General features: G+C 33.6%; 1 protein-coding gene across 10 annotated transcripts in view; it reads right to left on the bottom strand.

Annotated features, from left to right (window-relative positions):
- Positions 1-14,982, bottom strand: part of LOC130898311 (signal-induced proliferation-associated 1-like protein 1) — a 92,630-nt gene that overhangs the window by 11,925 nt on the left and 65,723 nt on the right. For 5 of the 10 annotated variants that reach the window (XM_057807511.1, XM_057807513.1, XM_057807514.1 and 2 more), the window contains exons 7-12: positions 8,935-9,055; positions 7,278-7,506; positions 6,154-6,310; positions 4,710-4,972; positions 4,103-4,367; positions 1,109-1,484 (exon numbers count right to left, since the gene is read on the bottom strand). In XM_057807511.1, coding sequence (XP_057663494.1) covers positions 1,109-1,484; positions 4,103-4,367; positions 4,710-4,972; positions 6,154-6,310; positions 7,278-7,506; positions 8,935-9,055 — 1,411 coding nt within the window. The remainder of the gene's footprint in view (positions 1-1,108; positions 1,485-4,102; positions 4,368-4,709; positions 4,973-6,153; positions 6,311-7,277; positions 7,507-8,934; positions 9,056-14,982) is intronic. The other 5 variants (XM_057807516.1, XM_057807517.1, XM_057807518.1 and 2 more) reach the window with 1 other exon arrangement.

Genomic DNA, 14,982 nt, shown 5'->3' with positions numbered 1-14,982 from the left:
AATAAAAAGATTGCAGTAGCAACTGTTACATAATAGGACAATAGTCTACTATTCACAAGTGTATAATAAAGGTATTCATCCACGGGAGGAAGCTTACTTTAAATCGCCAAGTGAATAATAATTCATTATACGCGAGTAGAATACTATACTTTATATAAGATTACTGAATATTTTTGTTGAAGGTTATTTGTTGGAAAATCTATATATTATTTTAACAAATATTGGGTATCTAATGTCACAAGAGAATGTTATTTATTTATAATTCTTAATAATTGTTGTTACCAGTTTAAAATTCATATGACATAGTAAATACTGACTTTTCCCGCAACCAATTTAATGAAGCAACTTCAGCAGCTTCTCTAATTTCTAGTGGTGTTGAAGAGAAATCACTTTCATTTTCTATACCTATTTTTAGTTGATTTTTAAACATTAAAACGCTGAGAAATCTAAACACACAATAATGTTTACAAGTTTGAGTCAAATTTAGGTTGTTTCAAAAGGTACTTCAGTTTAAAAATTGTTTCAAAAACTATGGTATGTTAAGACCTAACCAACTCATTCAATGTCGCTGATAGCTCAGTGTTAATACTCCGTGCATTCCAACTGCAAATCTGGTTTGGGAAAAATTACTTTCTCAATTTATTTCAAGAGTACAGAACTAAATTAAAAATATTTAGTAGTGGTTTACATGTTAAATTATAAGCTTCAAGTTTTTCCTTATATCTTTCAGCTGCCATTGGATAATCACTTTGTAATCTAGTCATGTTTGATAAGCTTGAGCGCAAAAATTGAAATATTTTCTTTACATATAAATAAAAAAAATAGTATTATTAATGTCGGTCACCGGGTGTGACTTATTGACACGTCCTAGTGGAAGAATGCGCCTATTATATGTTGAGTAATTAAAAAAGAAAACTCCCCGGTTAACAGGTTAAAAACAGAAGTGCAATCAAAATTTCTTCAACTTGACAGTTTTTCGTTCTAAATGCAATCGTTTTTGATTTGGTAACTATTGAGGATTTCAAACCTTAAAGATATCAAAGCAAAAATTACAGCTAGACATATACATATATACAAATACTATACAGTATTATAGATATTATCTTACCTTATGGTTAATTCCTGTGCAACATGTCCAGAAGTAACTGCTTTCAATCTATCCATAATCTCCATAAGTTCATCTCTGTCGCCATGAGAGTCCCTCATGTGAATCGTCATGCATTCTCCTTGATGATGATATAATCTCAAACTATTCGTTTGTGGCGACCATCCCAGAATAGATTTACAAGGCGTTACAAAAACGATCTGCCTCGAAGTTTCTTCTATTAAAATGAATGTATCCGAAGAGATACCAAGAAAACACTCAATTTGCTGACCTTGTCCGCTATCATCTAATAATACTTGCCACAAAATGGCACCTCTTTGGCATAAATCCGGTATGAACCGGGGACGGACTTTTTCTTTCTTTTTGCTGCTAAATATCGCTAAAAACAATAAAAAAGTATTAAGTGAAAGAAAGCTCATTAAGGCAATTCGATTTTTCAATTAATGTTGATTAACAGTTAATATTTTTATACATTATTATCTTATTTGTTAGGAGTATTATGGTTTAAATTGTTAGAAATCTATTCGTTTTAATATAATGTTGATATTAATTTTAATGTTTGGATTTTTTAGTTATATGAGACAAACCAAATATTTGTGTAAAACAAAACAGGTGATCTTTTATCACCAAAGAGTTTCAATTCTATCCTTAGATGAAAAAAGGTCTTTATTATCACCTGAAATTTTTTTCTAGGTTAATTTTCAAGTAACAATAATAATTACAATATAATACAGGGTGCGGCAGCATAACTTCCTTTTTTCAAAAGTTAATAAAACTTATTGTATGAATCAGAAAATTTTTATTCGTTTTTTATAATACAGGCACATACATAAAGTTTTGTTTTACTGAGTTTTGAAGATCAAATCAGTTAGGTGACGTCCCCCATTCTCCATACACTGAGTAAACCGATTTCTGGCGTTTGTCATGACTCTTGCCAGCATAGCAGGCGTTATGTTGGTAATTTCTTCCTGGATGTTCGTCTTCAAATCTTGTAGGGTCCTTGGACGGTTCACATACACACGGGATTTCAAAAAACCCCATAGGAAATAATCACAAGGGGTCAAATCGGGAGAGCGGGCTGGCCACTCCAAATCGCCCCTAATTGAGATAAGGCGCTCTGGGAAGTGTTCCCTCAAAACAGCCATCGATGTTCTTGAAGTGTGTGCCGTTGCTCCGTCTTGTTGGAACCAAGTGTCCCCTAAGTCCAACTCATCTAGCCGTGGGAAAAAAAATTCCTGTAACATGTTTACATACCGGTGCGAATTCACTGTCACTGTGACTTCATTTTCCTCAAAGAACCAGGGACCAATAATTCCACGTGAGTAAATTGCACACCACACTGTGACTTTAGGTGAATGCAAAGGCCGTTGATGCAATTGTCGAGGATTGGTATCAGCCCAGTAGCGCATGTTTTGTTTGTTTACGGATCCACACAAATGAAAATGGGCTTCATCACTAAAAAAAACAATAGCGTCCTCAGGAACGACTTCCAGAAAAACCTCACACGCGTTCCTCCGAGAATTGAAGTCACGTTCAGAAAGTTCCTGCACAATTGCCATCTTGTATGGATGAAAATGAAGATCATCATGAAGTATTCTCCTCACAAAACGATCGGAAAGTCCAAGGGCAGACGCATGTTTGCGCGCAGAACGCCGTGGTGATCGCAACACTGAAGTTCTAACTAACTCAATGTTCTCCGGTGATCTAATGGGCCGAGGGACTCCAGTTCTTCGTCTTGTCACACTTGCAGTTTGTCTGAACGTAGTGACCCACGTAACAATTGATTTCCGGTCCGGGACAGGGGCCAAGGGGGCTAAATTAAAGCGATTCCGAAAGGCGCGCTGGGTTGCGATCACAGAACATCCGCTCGAAAAGTAAACCTCAACGGCAAACGCACGCTCCTCACTGTTCCAACGCATGATGGCGACTGAACTGTGCCGGGACAAAACTTTATAGTCCCCCCTCTCGAACGAGACCACTAGCACTCCGTTACGACATCTACCGACTAAATGGCGAACTTTTTAAAAAAGGAAGTTATGCTGCCGCACCCTGTAATTATTGTTATTGAAGATCTTCCCATATGGATTATATCCAGGAAAATGTTGATGATTTGAGTGAGGAGCAAGGTAAAATATTTCACTGAGATATATAAGAGATGAGAAAAATATAACAACGGTAGTGGGACATAAAAATGATGTCCAATTACTTCGACGAAGAAAATCTTGCTTTAAAAATCATAAAGAATAAATATTTTTTATTTTTTCCTCAATATATTATAAAACTGTATATATGCTTCTAAATCGTATTGATTTTAGATCTCTTCTCTTTTAAAATTAGTTTTTGAAAGCAGATAAAAATTTGACGATTCGACTACTTTCAGTCCTTCTCTGAAACATAAACATATATAAAAAGTCTAGGAAAGAAATAATTAAATAAATTTATATAGGTACTACATGCAATCCTTTTAGGCCCATATCTTGGAATTGATTCCCTCCTACTTTTTCCTATTTTTTGCTTTCCTATTTTTTGACCTTTTCTTGACTAGTAGTTGGTATTTGGTTATACAAAAATCAAGCATAATATTATAATAAAATAAAATCTCATGCATGCAATTGTACATTCACAAACTCAAAGTTGCATCCAAAAATAAATAAATAAAAAATAGAAACAACAAAATAAATCGAATTGTCTTAAAGACAAAGTTAGAAATTAATGCGGTTGTCATGCACGAATGGTGAGAAAACATATCCAATATTTAAATCATGAAGTGATTAAATAAAATGTTCATTATTATTTCAGCAATAAAAAAATTTTGTCATAGAAAATAACTATTGAAGTAGTTTATGTATGGTTAGTTATTGTTAGGGATTCTCACACCTAGGCAGTGGTGAATTTACACTAGGAGCAAGTGAAAAGGGAAATAATATATAAAAATTGATATTGTTTTTACATTTTCCCACCACCAAAGCAAAATCATGGCTGTTAAAATGTTTATACCTACGAATAAATCATTACACTCACAAAATTTTTGTCCAGTATCGACAATAGTCGATGTGGAATAATTTATTACTAGATCCTTGAGGTATTCCTGACGAGTTCTCGTTGCCATCGTTACGAATTTTTCTGAACGATGAGCAGCGTTTTCGGCGTTCACTACTTTGGCAAGCAAGAATTCAGCAAAAACTTTACCCTTAGGAAATATGGCGCCTTCTTTTATAGGAGGACCGAATACTTCGACGTCTTTAGATCTGCTTACCGCTACCTACAATCGCATATTAAAGGCATTTAAAATTGGAGTTGAATATTTAGAAAAAGTTGGATTGTGCTTTGATTTATGGGACAATCCAATCAACCTCGATTACAATATAATTACCAAGAATACCTTGTAAGGTAGACAGAAATATATTTGAATATACCTTGTGTCCTTGATCAACTTTTCTTTTCAAAAATTGTTAACGTACAATAAATCTTTGCTATATGCCGGAATTTAATTCTGCTAATATTATATTCTACTAGTCTCATTTAATTTTATTTTTAATAAACTACCATATTTTTTCGAATGTGCTCCTATATACTGACCTATTTGGATGAATAATGAACTCACCTTGTAATGAGTATTTTCCGTACACGGATTTATAGCATGTACGACTATAAAAACATGTTGGAATTGAGATCGTATACCTTTTGGAGTGAAAGGTAAAGCACCAGGTTCTTGGAACACGATGGTCACAATATCATTGCCAATGTGTCGTTTCCTAAGTAGCTGTTGCCTATTATTTGGTGTAAAGGGAAGCATCGTTGATACATGGAACATTATTTCACATTCTTGGTATTGTGCGTATACTGAATACAGTCCTGTCGAATCGGCTGTGAAAACAATAATAAAATAACAGTTCTCTGCCAAAATCAACTTGCAATATAATAAAAAAGTATATTTATCATATTTACATATTGGAATCAATAACAAAACGGGGAAGAGATCTCCACAAGTATCTGTCATGATTACAACACTGGTGATTGCTATCGATAATATATTAAACCATCACTGAAAACTAGTCAAAGGCAAATCATATGCATGCTGTTGATATGGTGATATGCTCCATCCATTCGATTCAAAATCACATCCAAGGAACTTTAACACAACTGCAAAACTGATCTAAATTCACAGTACAGCAATTTTAAACTGAGAAGACCAAATGCATTTTATTTTCTAGAAAAAAGCAATCCTGGGAAACATCAAAACTACACGATGTGAAACTGGAAGTGAAACCCTGGTCACAGTCAACCATCATTAAGGTCACTCCATGTTAAATTAACTAGATTATGAATAAGCTACATTAAGCTTACCCACAGTTATTCAATTATTAAAAGTGAACCCCCAAAATGTGAACTATACAAGACACAACTCACTATAAAACACCTAATACTGACTTCCCAAAATTTCAACAATCAAGACAAGACAACAACCTTAATACAGTACTTGGCAAAAATTGTAATAACCAGAATCCTGCCAAAGTTTACACTACCACTACACCAACTCACACAATTACACTGTCTGAAGCGCGTTTCGATAATCAAGTTATCGTCTTCAGAGACTGAAGGTAAACAGTGTTATTGTGAGTGTTGGTGTAGTGGTAATGTAAACAGTATGTGCACCAGCTCACACCAGTTATTGCAATAGCCAATATTAATGAATTAAAGTTTAAATTGCTTCCTCATGCACCCTATTGACCAGATTTAGCCCGCTTGGATTATTTTCTGATCCCAGACTTGGAAAAATATCTTGGTAGTCGGGTATTTTCCAACAATGGAGAGGTGATGTCGGCAGTTGATGGCTATTTTCTTACTATAAAAAGGGTCTCAAACTTATTGAACATTATGGGAAAATTATATGAAGTTAAAAGGAGATTATGTTGAAAAATAAATATATTATTTTCCAAAATTTTTGTGATTTCTTTGTTGAAGTACTTCTAGGACCATTTTCCTACATTCTTAACATGCATTCATTTTATTTGTCTAAAAATATTTTAATATTAATATGAACTCACTTTTGTTGTCCAATCCAGCCTTGTATTTATCGAATCCGTTCAATCTCACTGTTTGTCCAATTGTTTCTAAAAACTCCAAAAAGGCAGGACCTGCTTCTTCGTTATTGTACATTTCTTCTTCTGTATTCTGATCGGCCTTACAATACATTATACCCACCTGAATAAAATTAATTGTTATTAGAATAATTTAGCATATTCATTCAACAATGCTCTTATAATTTAATACTGTAAGATGAATAATCTGTTTGGTAATACCTCCCATTTTATTTTGGTTCTTCTTCTGGTCTAACACTTTGAAGTGTTAATATAGTTTGATTCAATCATTTTTTACACACCAGTTTCAGAAACTTTTGTCAAAATACTACATAATGTAATTTAATCACTTTTCCTTTAAAATCATATTTCAATACACGCTGTATTCGGCTTATCTTCAGTATAACACCCACCTTGGATCCTGATGACATAGAGAGTGTGAATTTGATCATGCAGAAACTAGAAAAATAGTGGATATATAGGAAACTGAAGTTTTTTAGGTCTATCCTAATTTTTACTCCGAGATAACAGCACCTCCTAGGTCTGGGGAGTGGTAGTGGGTGGTCTTAAATGAGGGAGGCACTTACAACTCACAATCCGACATAAATATGTCCTTATCCCTCTTAAAAACATCGTCTTTGACACATAATGTGGTCAAGAAGAACGTTAAATCTTGTTGGTTCCAGGGAGGAGACAGCTATAATCTGAGCTAGATTTGATTAGATGAGGTTAAGTTAAGATAGCTTAGGTTGGACTGGTACCTTTGCATGCCCACACCTTATTATCCATAGCCTCATTTCAGTGTTATATAACTCCATGAAGCACCTTATTGGTTTCTCGAATTTTCATCAGCTAAGCAAACCTCTTTTTCTGTATAGAACCCTCCCGAAATTGGCAACCATCATCCCCTTCCCCCAGTAAAAGACCTTAAATTCGAACTCCCATACCTCCAAATGTAGATGTTACTGTGGAACAAAATTTGGTCAATCACTCCCTCATTCCATGTGCATTATTTATGTGAAATTTCTTTAGGGTAAAAAATGGGTGTTATACTGAAGTATTACCATGTATTTAAATTAAAAACCTTTTACCTTATAATGATTGGTGAGACCTTGCTCGTCCAATTTCAAAATTTGTTCTGTGACATGTTGATTTTGTATGCCGAGCTTCAAACAACTTAATTGAATTTCTGGAACTACATATTCGAGTACTTCTTTGGTATTAAGAGTTTTTGGATTACTGGAAGATTTAATATTCGGAATAGCATCTTCTAAGACGGCTCCTCGGAGAGTTTGGAGTTCTGATGTCCTCACAACTAACCTATAAAAAATATAAGACATTATTGAATCTTTTTGTCTATGAATTACCTGAATGTTAACTAAAGAATTGGATCATTTTCTCCAACTTTTTACTTCCTAGGCCTTTTCATATTGGATTTGTGGTTTATATATTTATTGCTTAGTCAATGTACTATTATTATTTTTTTTATACTGTCTAAAGAGTTATCATCCTCTGACTGAATAGAGAGTATAAGGGTTATTCAAACTAAATGCGGTGATTGTTTATTATTCATATTTGTTTCAATAGAGATACGTAAAGTAGAAACGGTGGAAGTCTTCCATCATGTAACCCAATCTAAGATTTATCCAAGACATATTTTCTACTACATCTTCTTCTATTAATAGAAATCAAACATAAGATCGATTGTCTTCTCCACAAGAAATACGTAATAGTTTCTTTAAATTGATAGTAGTCGCGTGTCGCCTTTCAAAAGCCATTCTGTTGTTGTGAGTGGAGGTAATTGGTTGTTTGGCCCGATTTGTGTTTTTGTAAGAGTTTCAAAGACTATTCTAATTGAAACGATGGCCGAAATAGGATTTATCGAAGCAAGAATGGACAATTTACCTAAGGTAGATGCATTCATGGTTGCTACGTTCTTTGTTAATAATAATCAATTATTTACTTCGGCTGAAATACGTGGAGTAAAAGCAGATACGTAAGCACTACTAGTTAGACTTTCTTATAGTAACATCATTATCACGTTTATTTGCTTGAACTTTATTAAAATGTAGTAATAAAGATGATAGCTTTGAAGGTTATGTTTTGATTAAACCTTTCGATATTAAAACATTTGTATTATCTTTCAGTGCTGTTTACTTACTTTCTACGTCACACTCAGTCATGTGACAACAAATGCGTTTTGGCGCGTCATTTAGGTATTTAAATTTATTTTTTTTATGAACTAATATACCATTTAAAAAAAATTAAAAAATAGAGTGTGTCTAAACGTAGTTAAGGTATAAAAAAAGTATACAAGGAACCTATTGTACTTTTAATATAAGATTGTATATCTACATTTGCTGATGTGTTTATACAAACTGTCAAAATGTCAAACTTTTTTCGCGTCACACAAATTTTTATCTCGATATCCTTGTTGCGGATGATCTATTGACTAAAATAATTACGCAAATTGTTAACGTCAATTCTTATTTGGTTGATGACCGAAATAGGTCGAAAGGTCAAAATTTTTACCTAATTTTCAATCAGAAGAAACCTAAAATCAACACGATTTATCTACAAGAAAGGATTATGTGACATAAAATTACAATTATACAATGTAGAATTCTTTAATGAAAAATCTTAGTTAACACATTATGAAAAAAAAAAAAAAGATTTTTTCAAGATGAATTTATTGAATCGACCGTTTTAAAGAAGTTCTCAATGAATCATCTCGAAATTTTATCTTACCTATATTGATATTGTATAAGTGTTGTTGTTATTTGATTCTCAGGATGTACAACTTTTTCTCGTTTTATGGATATGACCACAGGTCCGAGCTGTTCGTCCATTCCAAACCAGTTCTGGTGCTCTGAAAGGAAATGGTAACGGATATGTAATATCATAGGCGTATCATGAAGATTAAACTAACATTAACTCGAAAAATGCAATCGTCATTTAAATATTCAAGTATATTTCAATTACACATGATTATCTTCTTGTTAGAAATTTATTGTCAAAGTTTTTACATTGTTTCCTTCGCTATGCTTGGTTATTTGTTTGTGGATGAATCCGCAATCTCGCGTTATAATTTGATTTGAATTTTGAGATACTTTGAACACCTCAAATACTTTTCAAACTTGAACAATTATTTAAGGGGGATATATCTTTGTTTCTAATATTATATTTTGATTAAATAAAGCTCAATTCAGCCACAAATATTAATTAAATAAAGCATGTGAAGCTTAATATTTTTAACCTTTTATATTTGACACTCATATATATCATCTGTTTACAAAAGACGTAACTGGAATAGGAGTGTACGGCCCCAGAACCAAACACTCTGAAAAGCTGGGCAGCGCACCAAGCATTTTTCAAGCAGAAATTTATGCAATTGAAAAATGTGTTCAGTTCAATGTAGAGAGGAACTATCGCAAACAAGAGATCATCATCAAGCAGCTATTAGAGCTCTAATCTCTAATATCATCCAAACTAGTTTGGGATTGCCTTGAAAAATTAAACGAGCTATGGTCCCCTTCATGGGACCCGAACCTTTCTGTGATATCAGCTACAGAACAATGGAAAAATTGCTGGAAAAGAAGGTAGATAGGAGCAAAATCAATTATTGGGACAACCTACAAGGGCCGAGACAGACAAAGACTCTTCTGGGAAAATATAACCAGTGTAGATCTGCTGAATGTATCAATCTAAGTAAGAACAATCTACGAATACTAACAGGTGTTCTATTGAGGTACTTTCGCCTCAACAAATACCTGAAGACGCTAGACTTAGCAGATAATGCGACGTGCAGATTTTGTTGCACAGAGGACGAAATCTCTATCCACATTTTCTCGAAGTGTGAAACAGTAAGGAACTCCAGAACACCACAACTGGGAGCGCTTGAAATTGAAGACGAAGGCAATTAAAGCCATCCTACATTATAGACTTTTCAAAAGAAGTGGGAATGATGGATCAGCTATAAACACTGGGTTCTCCAGTATCGTAGCAAGAAAGGAGGACACAATAACCCAAAAAGACATTGATAATGTTCGAACAAATTTCATAACGTATTCCAAAAGCTTGTTGCTTGGAAACAGACAGACCTCGTAGGCCTGTTGCCTATAAAGTACAGGTTTGAGAAGTTGTTGTGATTTATTCTTAGAAATAACTTCTTATTTTAATATTTGGGCCCCTTTTTGGACAGGATAAACGTTGATGTCGTTGTTTTCTATTAAAAATTTGGGGTATTTTTATTCTATAATTTTATCGATTTCTTGTTTATTTTTAAAAAGTAAAATAATACATTGATAAACTATGATTTTATAAAAAAATTAGTGATTCAACAAAAAAAAAAGGTGATTTTCAATATTCAAGTCATACATTTTTCACACAAATGGAAAAAATTATGTGTAACGCGAAAAAAACGTCGAATAACTTTGAAAGGAGTGAATTAAATTGAAAATGTTAAGAAACCTTTTTTGTAGAGTATTAAATTTCCTTTGAAAATAAGTTTTTTGAACTTTGCCCTAAATATGCCTTGTGAAATGCGAGCAAAGATGTTATAGATTTGATTTCAATTGGCTAATGATTGCGCATGTTTTTAGCATGGTACAGTTATGAGCCTTTAACTAATTTTTAACATGAAGTAGGTAGATGAAGATTGTGCTCCGTGTTCCTAAGTAGATAGCTATGCATTAACCGTTCTGGTGACAGATCAACTTTGGTCTTAATTGACGGCAAACTAAACGTAGCTGGTTTGCCAATTTGCTAAAACTCGTTGCACTCCTGTATCTTCAGGGACTATCAAAATCCATTTTTCAATAGGAGGTAGGAGTATAATACGTTTTTGGGAAGACTGTACCGTCACTTTTCTTCCCTGGTCTGCTCAGCCTCATAATTTTTCGCCGAATGATACGATCGGTGGACGACTAGATAATTTAACACATCTTCCAGATAATTTAGACGAATTCTAGAAGCTTGAAACGTTATACCACAACCGTAGACTAAATCAGGGATGAGAAACTTATTAACGAAAATTCTTTCTAACTTTTTTTCACCAAAATTATTATTTTTCCACAAGAAAATAGATGTTTTATGAAAATTTCCATTAATGTAACAATGATCATAGAAATCGGTATTAAAATTAATGATACAAACACGTTGTCACATACTGTATACATATTTACGTAACAATAATCGAATCAAATTTCTCGAGAAATAAAATTATTGAATAGTGTTAAAAAAATATTCTCCTCCGGCTGTGGAATGTTATTGATATGTGATGCTTAATGTGCACGAAGACATTGACATTGATACTATGTCAAGTAAAAGTTATTTTCATATAAATCAACGGCATCTCGTCTCTACGTTTCTGTCAAGGTTCCAAACGAGTAGTTTATTTTTCGCTACCTGGATTTGTTAAATTATTCTTGAGACACTGACACGAATTTAGAAACTGGAATTTGTAGAATTCTGTAGTAAATAAATCAAAGTTGTTTTTGTAGAGCGAACGTTTCGAAATAATTATTTAAATGATAATTCTGGAAATTCACTCTATTTATTTATTCGAATTAACAAGTAATTTAGTTTTAAATAGAATATTTCTTTTTTATGATTAAGTTGTGGTTATGAATTAGTTAAAAGAGAAAAAAAAAAAATAAGAAATATGAATACGATTGATAAATAGTCTCGATTTTAGATCTAATTTGATAGAAAATTGGTTCCATTCCGAAATATTTCCCCACCATATTGTAAGTATATTTTTCGTATGACTCGTTTGACCATATTAACATCCCGCCTATTTTTCAATTGATGCTACCCTCGTATAATGGCTTCGCTGCTTATATACCTACATCTCGTCGAAACTTGTACCGAACCATTACGGTATAGTTAGTAAGGTTGTTGAAGTGCTTAATTTCCAGCACAGAGATCGGAGGTTCGAATTCTTTGTCGAACGAAATTTTTCTTAGTCCAACAAATGTATTCTACGTAGAATTCCAAAATTTACTTAAAACACTACAACTTACTTAAAATTTTCACTTCTTAGACCTTTTGATATGTTTTTTTCATAAATCGTCTGAACTTAGGTCTCCTTTGATTCAAAATTGATTTCAAAAATCCGAGAAAAATTTTTTTTAACCACAAAAAATAGATTTTTAGATATATTATGGTTTGTTAATGTAGTTTTATTTTTTCTATCGTATTGGTGACCTTTTAATCTATTTTCTGAATACTGAGATGTCTGTCTTATGTTTAACAGCGTTATAATCATTACAAGTTACTTTATACACACTATAACTTCTTTTGTTTTCGAGTTTTGAGCTTAATTCGTTGAGACCATCCTGCAGAATTATTTAGAGAAAATACAATATATAAGACAAGAAAATAGGGGATCGTGAAACTCAATTTTTTATGTCTCCGGCAAGTAGGAATTGCGTACTTGTGCTTAATTGAAAATTATAAAAATAACTTGATTAAAAATTGCATCAGGGAAGGTATCAGGGAAACCTCGGGAAAGTCAGTTAAAACAGTTTTGCGGTAGGGTTTCCAAAAAACATTGGTTGGAAAATAAACTGGAGGTCTTGACAAACACATTGTACTTTGATGCTTTCTACGATGATTTTAAAATAATTTTGTTTTTCTGAATTGCAATAATTCTATATTGGTGGGAAAATGAAAAGGCAATCTTAGATCCCGGCTTTCAGTCGCGTTTTCTGAGAAAACGACTAATTTTACGGCAAAAGGGCAAGAAATCTTTTTTGTAGAAAATTCATTCTATAAGAAACGTTTCTCTCTAAGTGTTACTGGTATTCGAAATATAATCAAAAGTGCATTTTGCTATTTTGAATTCTGCAATCATCTTATAAATATTGGAGTAGGGAACGACTTGATCTCCTAACATTTCTTCGTTGTATTCCTGTCGAAACTATCCAAAAACCTTCTCCAAAAGCCACGTTTTCATTTATACAACACTGCGGGAAGGTCTTCTGTAGAATCATCCTCTCTTATGACCACCATGCTGATCACTCTGCTTTCGTCTAAGAAGAAAACGGAATCCCATTGTTTGTCAGTCCAATTAACGTGTCCTCTGGCACATAGTAGACGGGATGCTCGGTGGGCTGGTGCTAGTTTGCGGGCTTTTCGGCTCAAGGTAGCTGTCTTAGTCTTCTTCTGACTGTCCAACCACTCACAGTCACTCCTCGCGTTTCTCTGAGATCTTGTTAGACAGCAGTCAGCAATGGGCTGACACTGAATCGGCTATATCTCTCGGATATGCAAGAAAATGGTAACGACAGTAAAATCTTGAAGCAGCAGACTGACTCCTGTTCAGCTCACTCGCCACTTCCTGCTGACACTGGCCTTGTCGCAATAGGGTGATCGCTTGAGCAGCTTTATCACTTGTTGTGTCCGTTTTCAGATAGGATCCTTTTTTGTTGTTACCGGAGATGTATATCAGTTGACGTTTGTTAGCTTACTGATAGTGGTTAGTCGGGTGGAAAACCTTTTATAACGGTCAGTTACCCCTAATTAGCACTATTAGAAACAGGCATGAAATGGGTGGTTAACGATCATAAGATATTGTTGAACTGTGAGAACAAGAAACATTACCACACTTATTTTATATAATTTTTAAGATAATGTTGATAGCTTTAAAATTTTACTAAGAAAAATACAATTTCCTCTTCAGTTTTTTCGCTAGTGATTTGCGATTGCAGGGGTGACGCCTGAGATTTTTTGCCCACAAATGTTGTTAAATAAAAATAGGTTGGTATAGGTTTAGGTTTTCTTATCTTGCCACATTCTGCTGAGGAAAGGGTCAGGCCTTGTCACACTCTTGTCAAACATAACAAGTTTTATACGATCTTCGCTAACTTCCAGCTGTACTCTATCTTGGCCGTACGCAATCTTTGAGTATTCCTGCTGTTAGCCCAGATCAATCCTCATCGATGGCACTTAGTTAGGTCTTTTTTAGGACCTCCGCAACAGTATATCAAAAAATAAGACTCAAAAAAATGAGTAGCTTGAGCGCGACACGCTGTATAATATTTATACTAAAATATTGAAGCGATTTTATTTGTTTTTCCATATCGCATGCGATATAAAATAAAATAACTTTTTTATTAATCGGTGGGATGTTCGTTAATGTGAATGGATAAACTTTCGACATTTACAGTCGTGTATGTTTATACAATTTCATCAAAATAGATTTCCTAAATGTTCCAGATGGTTGTGCTTAAAATAACTATCAGACCAAAGTTAAATTTGATGTATAGACATCATTTCAATTTGCAATTCGAGTTCCGGTTTGATTTTATGGTTATAAATACTGCGACGCACCGAGATATTTTCTTTAAGACAAAAATTTGAAAGAGAAGTTCAGAAAAATCATTTTCAAGAAGACACATATGAATTAAAATCGTTATAAACAAATTCGTCAGTTGTAGGGGAAGGATTCAGGTTTCTTGCTATCCTCATTTATTTCATACATTCCGTTTCTGCATTTGCATAATAATGATAATCCAGAGATTATACTAGGGCCTTCCTCTTTCAGTATTTTTTATAAAGAGAGCGTTATTTCCTGGCAAATAATTTTTGTTGGTGTTTTAAATGTTTCGCACAATAATCGATAGTTAATTTCATCTATTTTTCCACCTAATATATGAATTAGTATCTTAATACTTCGTTCTTCGATTCCACGATAACAAATAGTATTGGCAGAAGTTTGAGTACAGGAGGGGCACTCTATATATTTCGAGATGTCACGAAACGAGAGGAATTAGAGCTGACAACAACGCAATT

The sequence above is a fragment of the Diorhabda carinulata genome, chromosome 9, assembly GCF_026250575.1.
Source record: "Diorhabda carinulata isolate Delta chromosome 9, icDioCari1.1, whole genome shotgun sequence".
Taxonomy (NCBI): Eukaryota; Metazoa; Arthropoda; class Insecta; order Coleoptera; family Chrysomelidae; genus Diorhabda; species Diorhabda carinulata.
The sequence above is the reverse complement of the archived record's forward strand: the minus strand, read 5'-3'. Positions and strand labels throughout refer to the sequence as shown.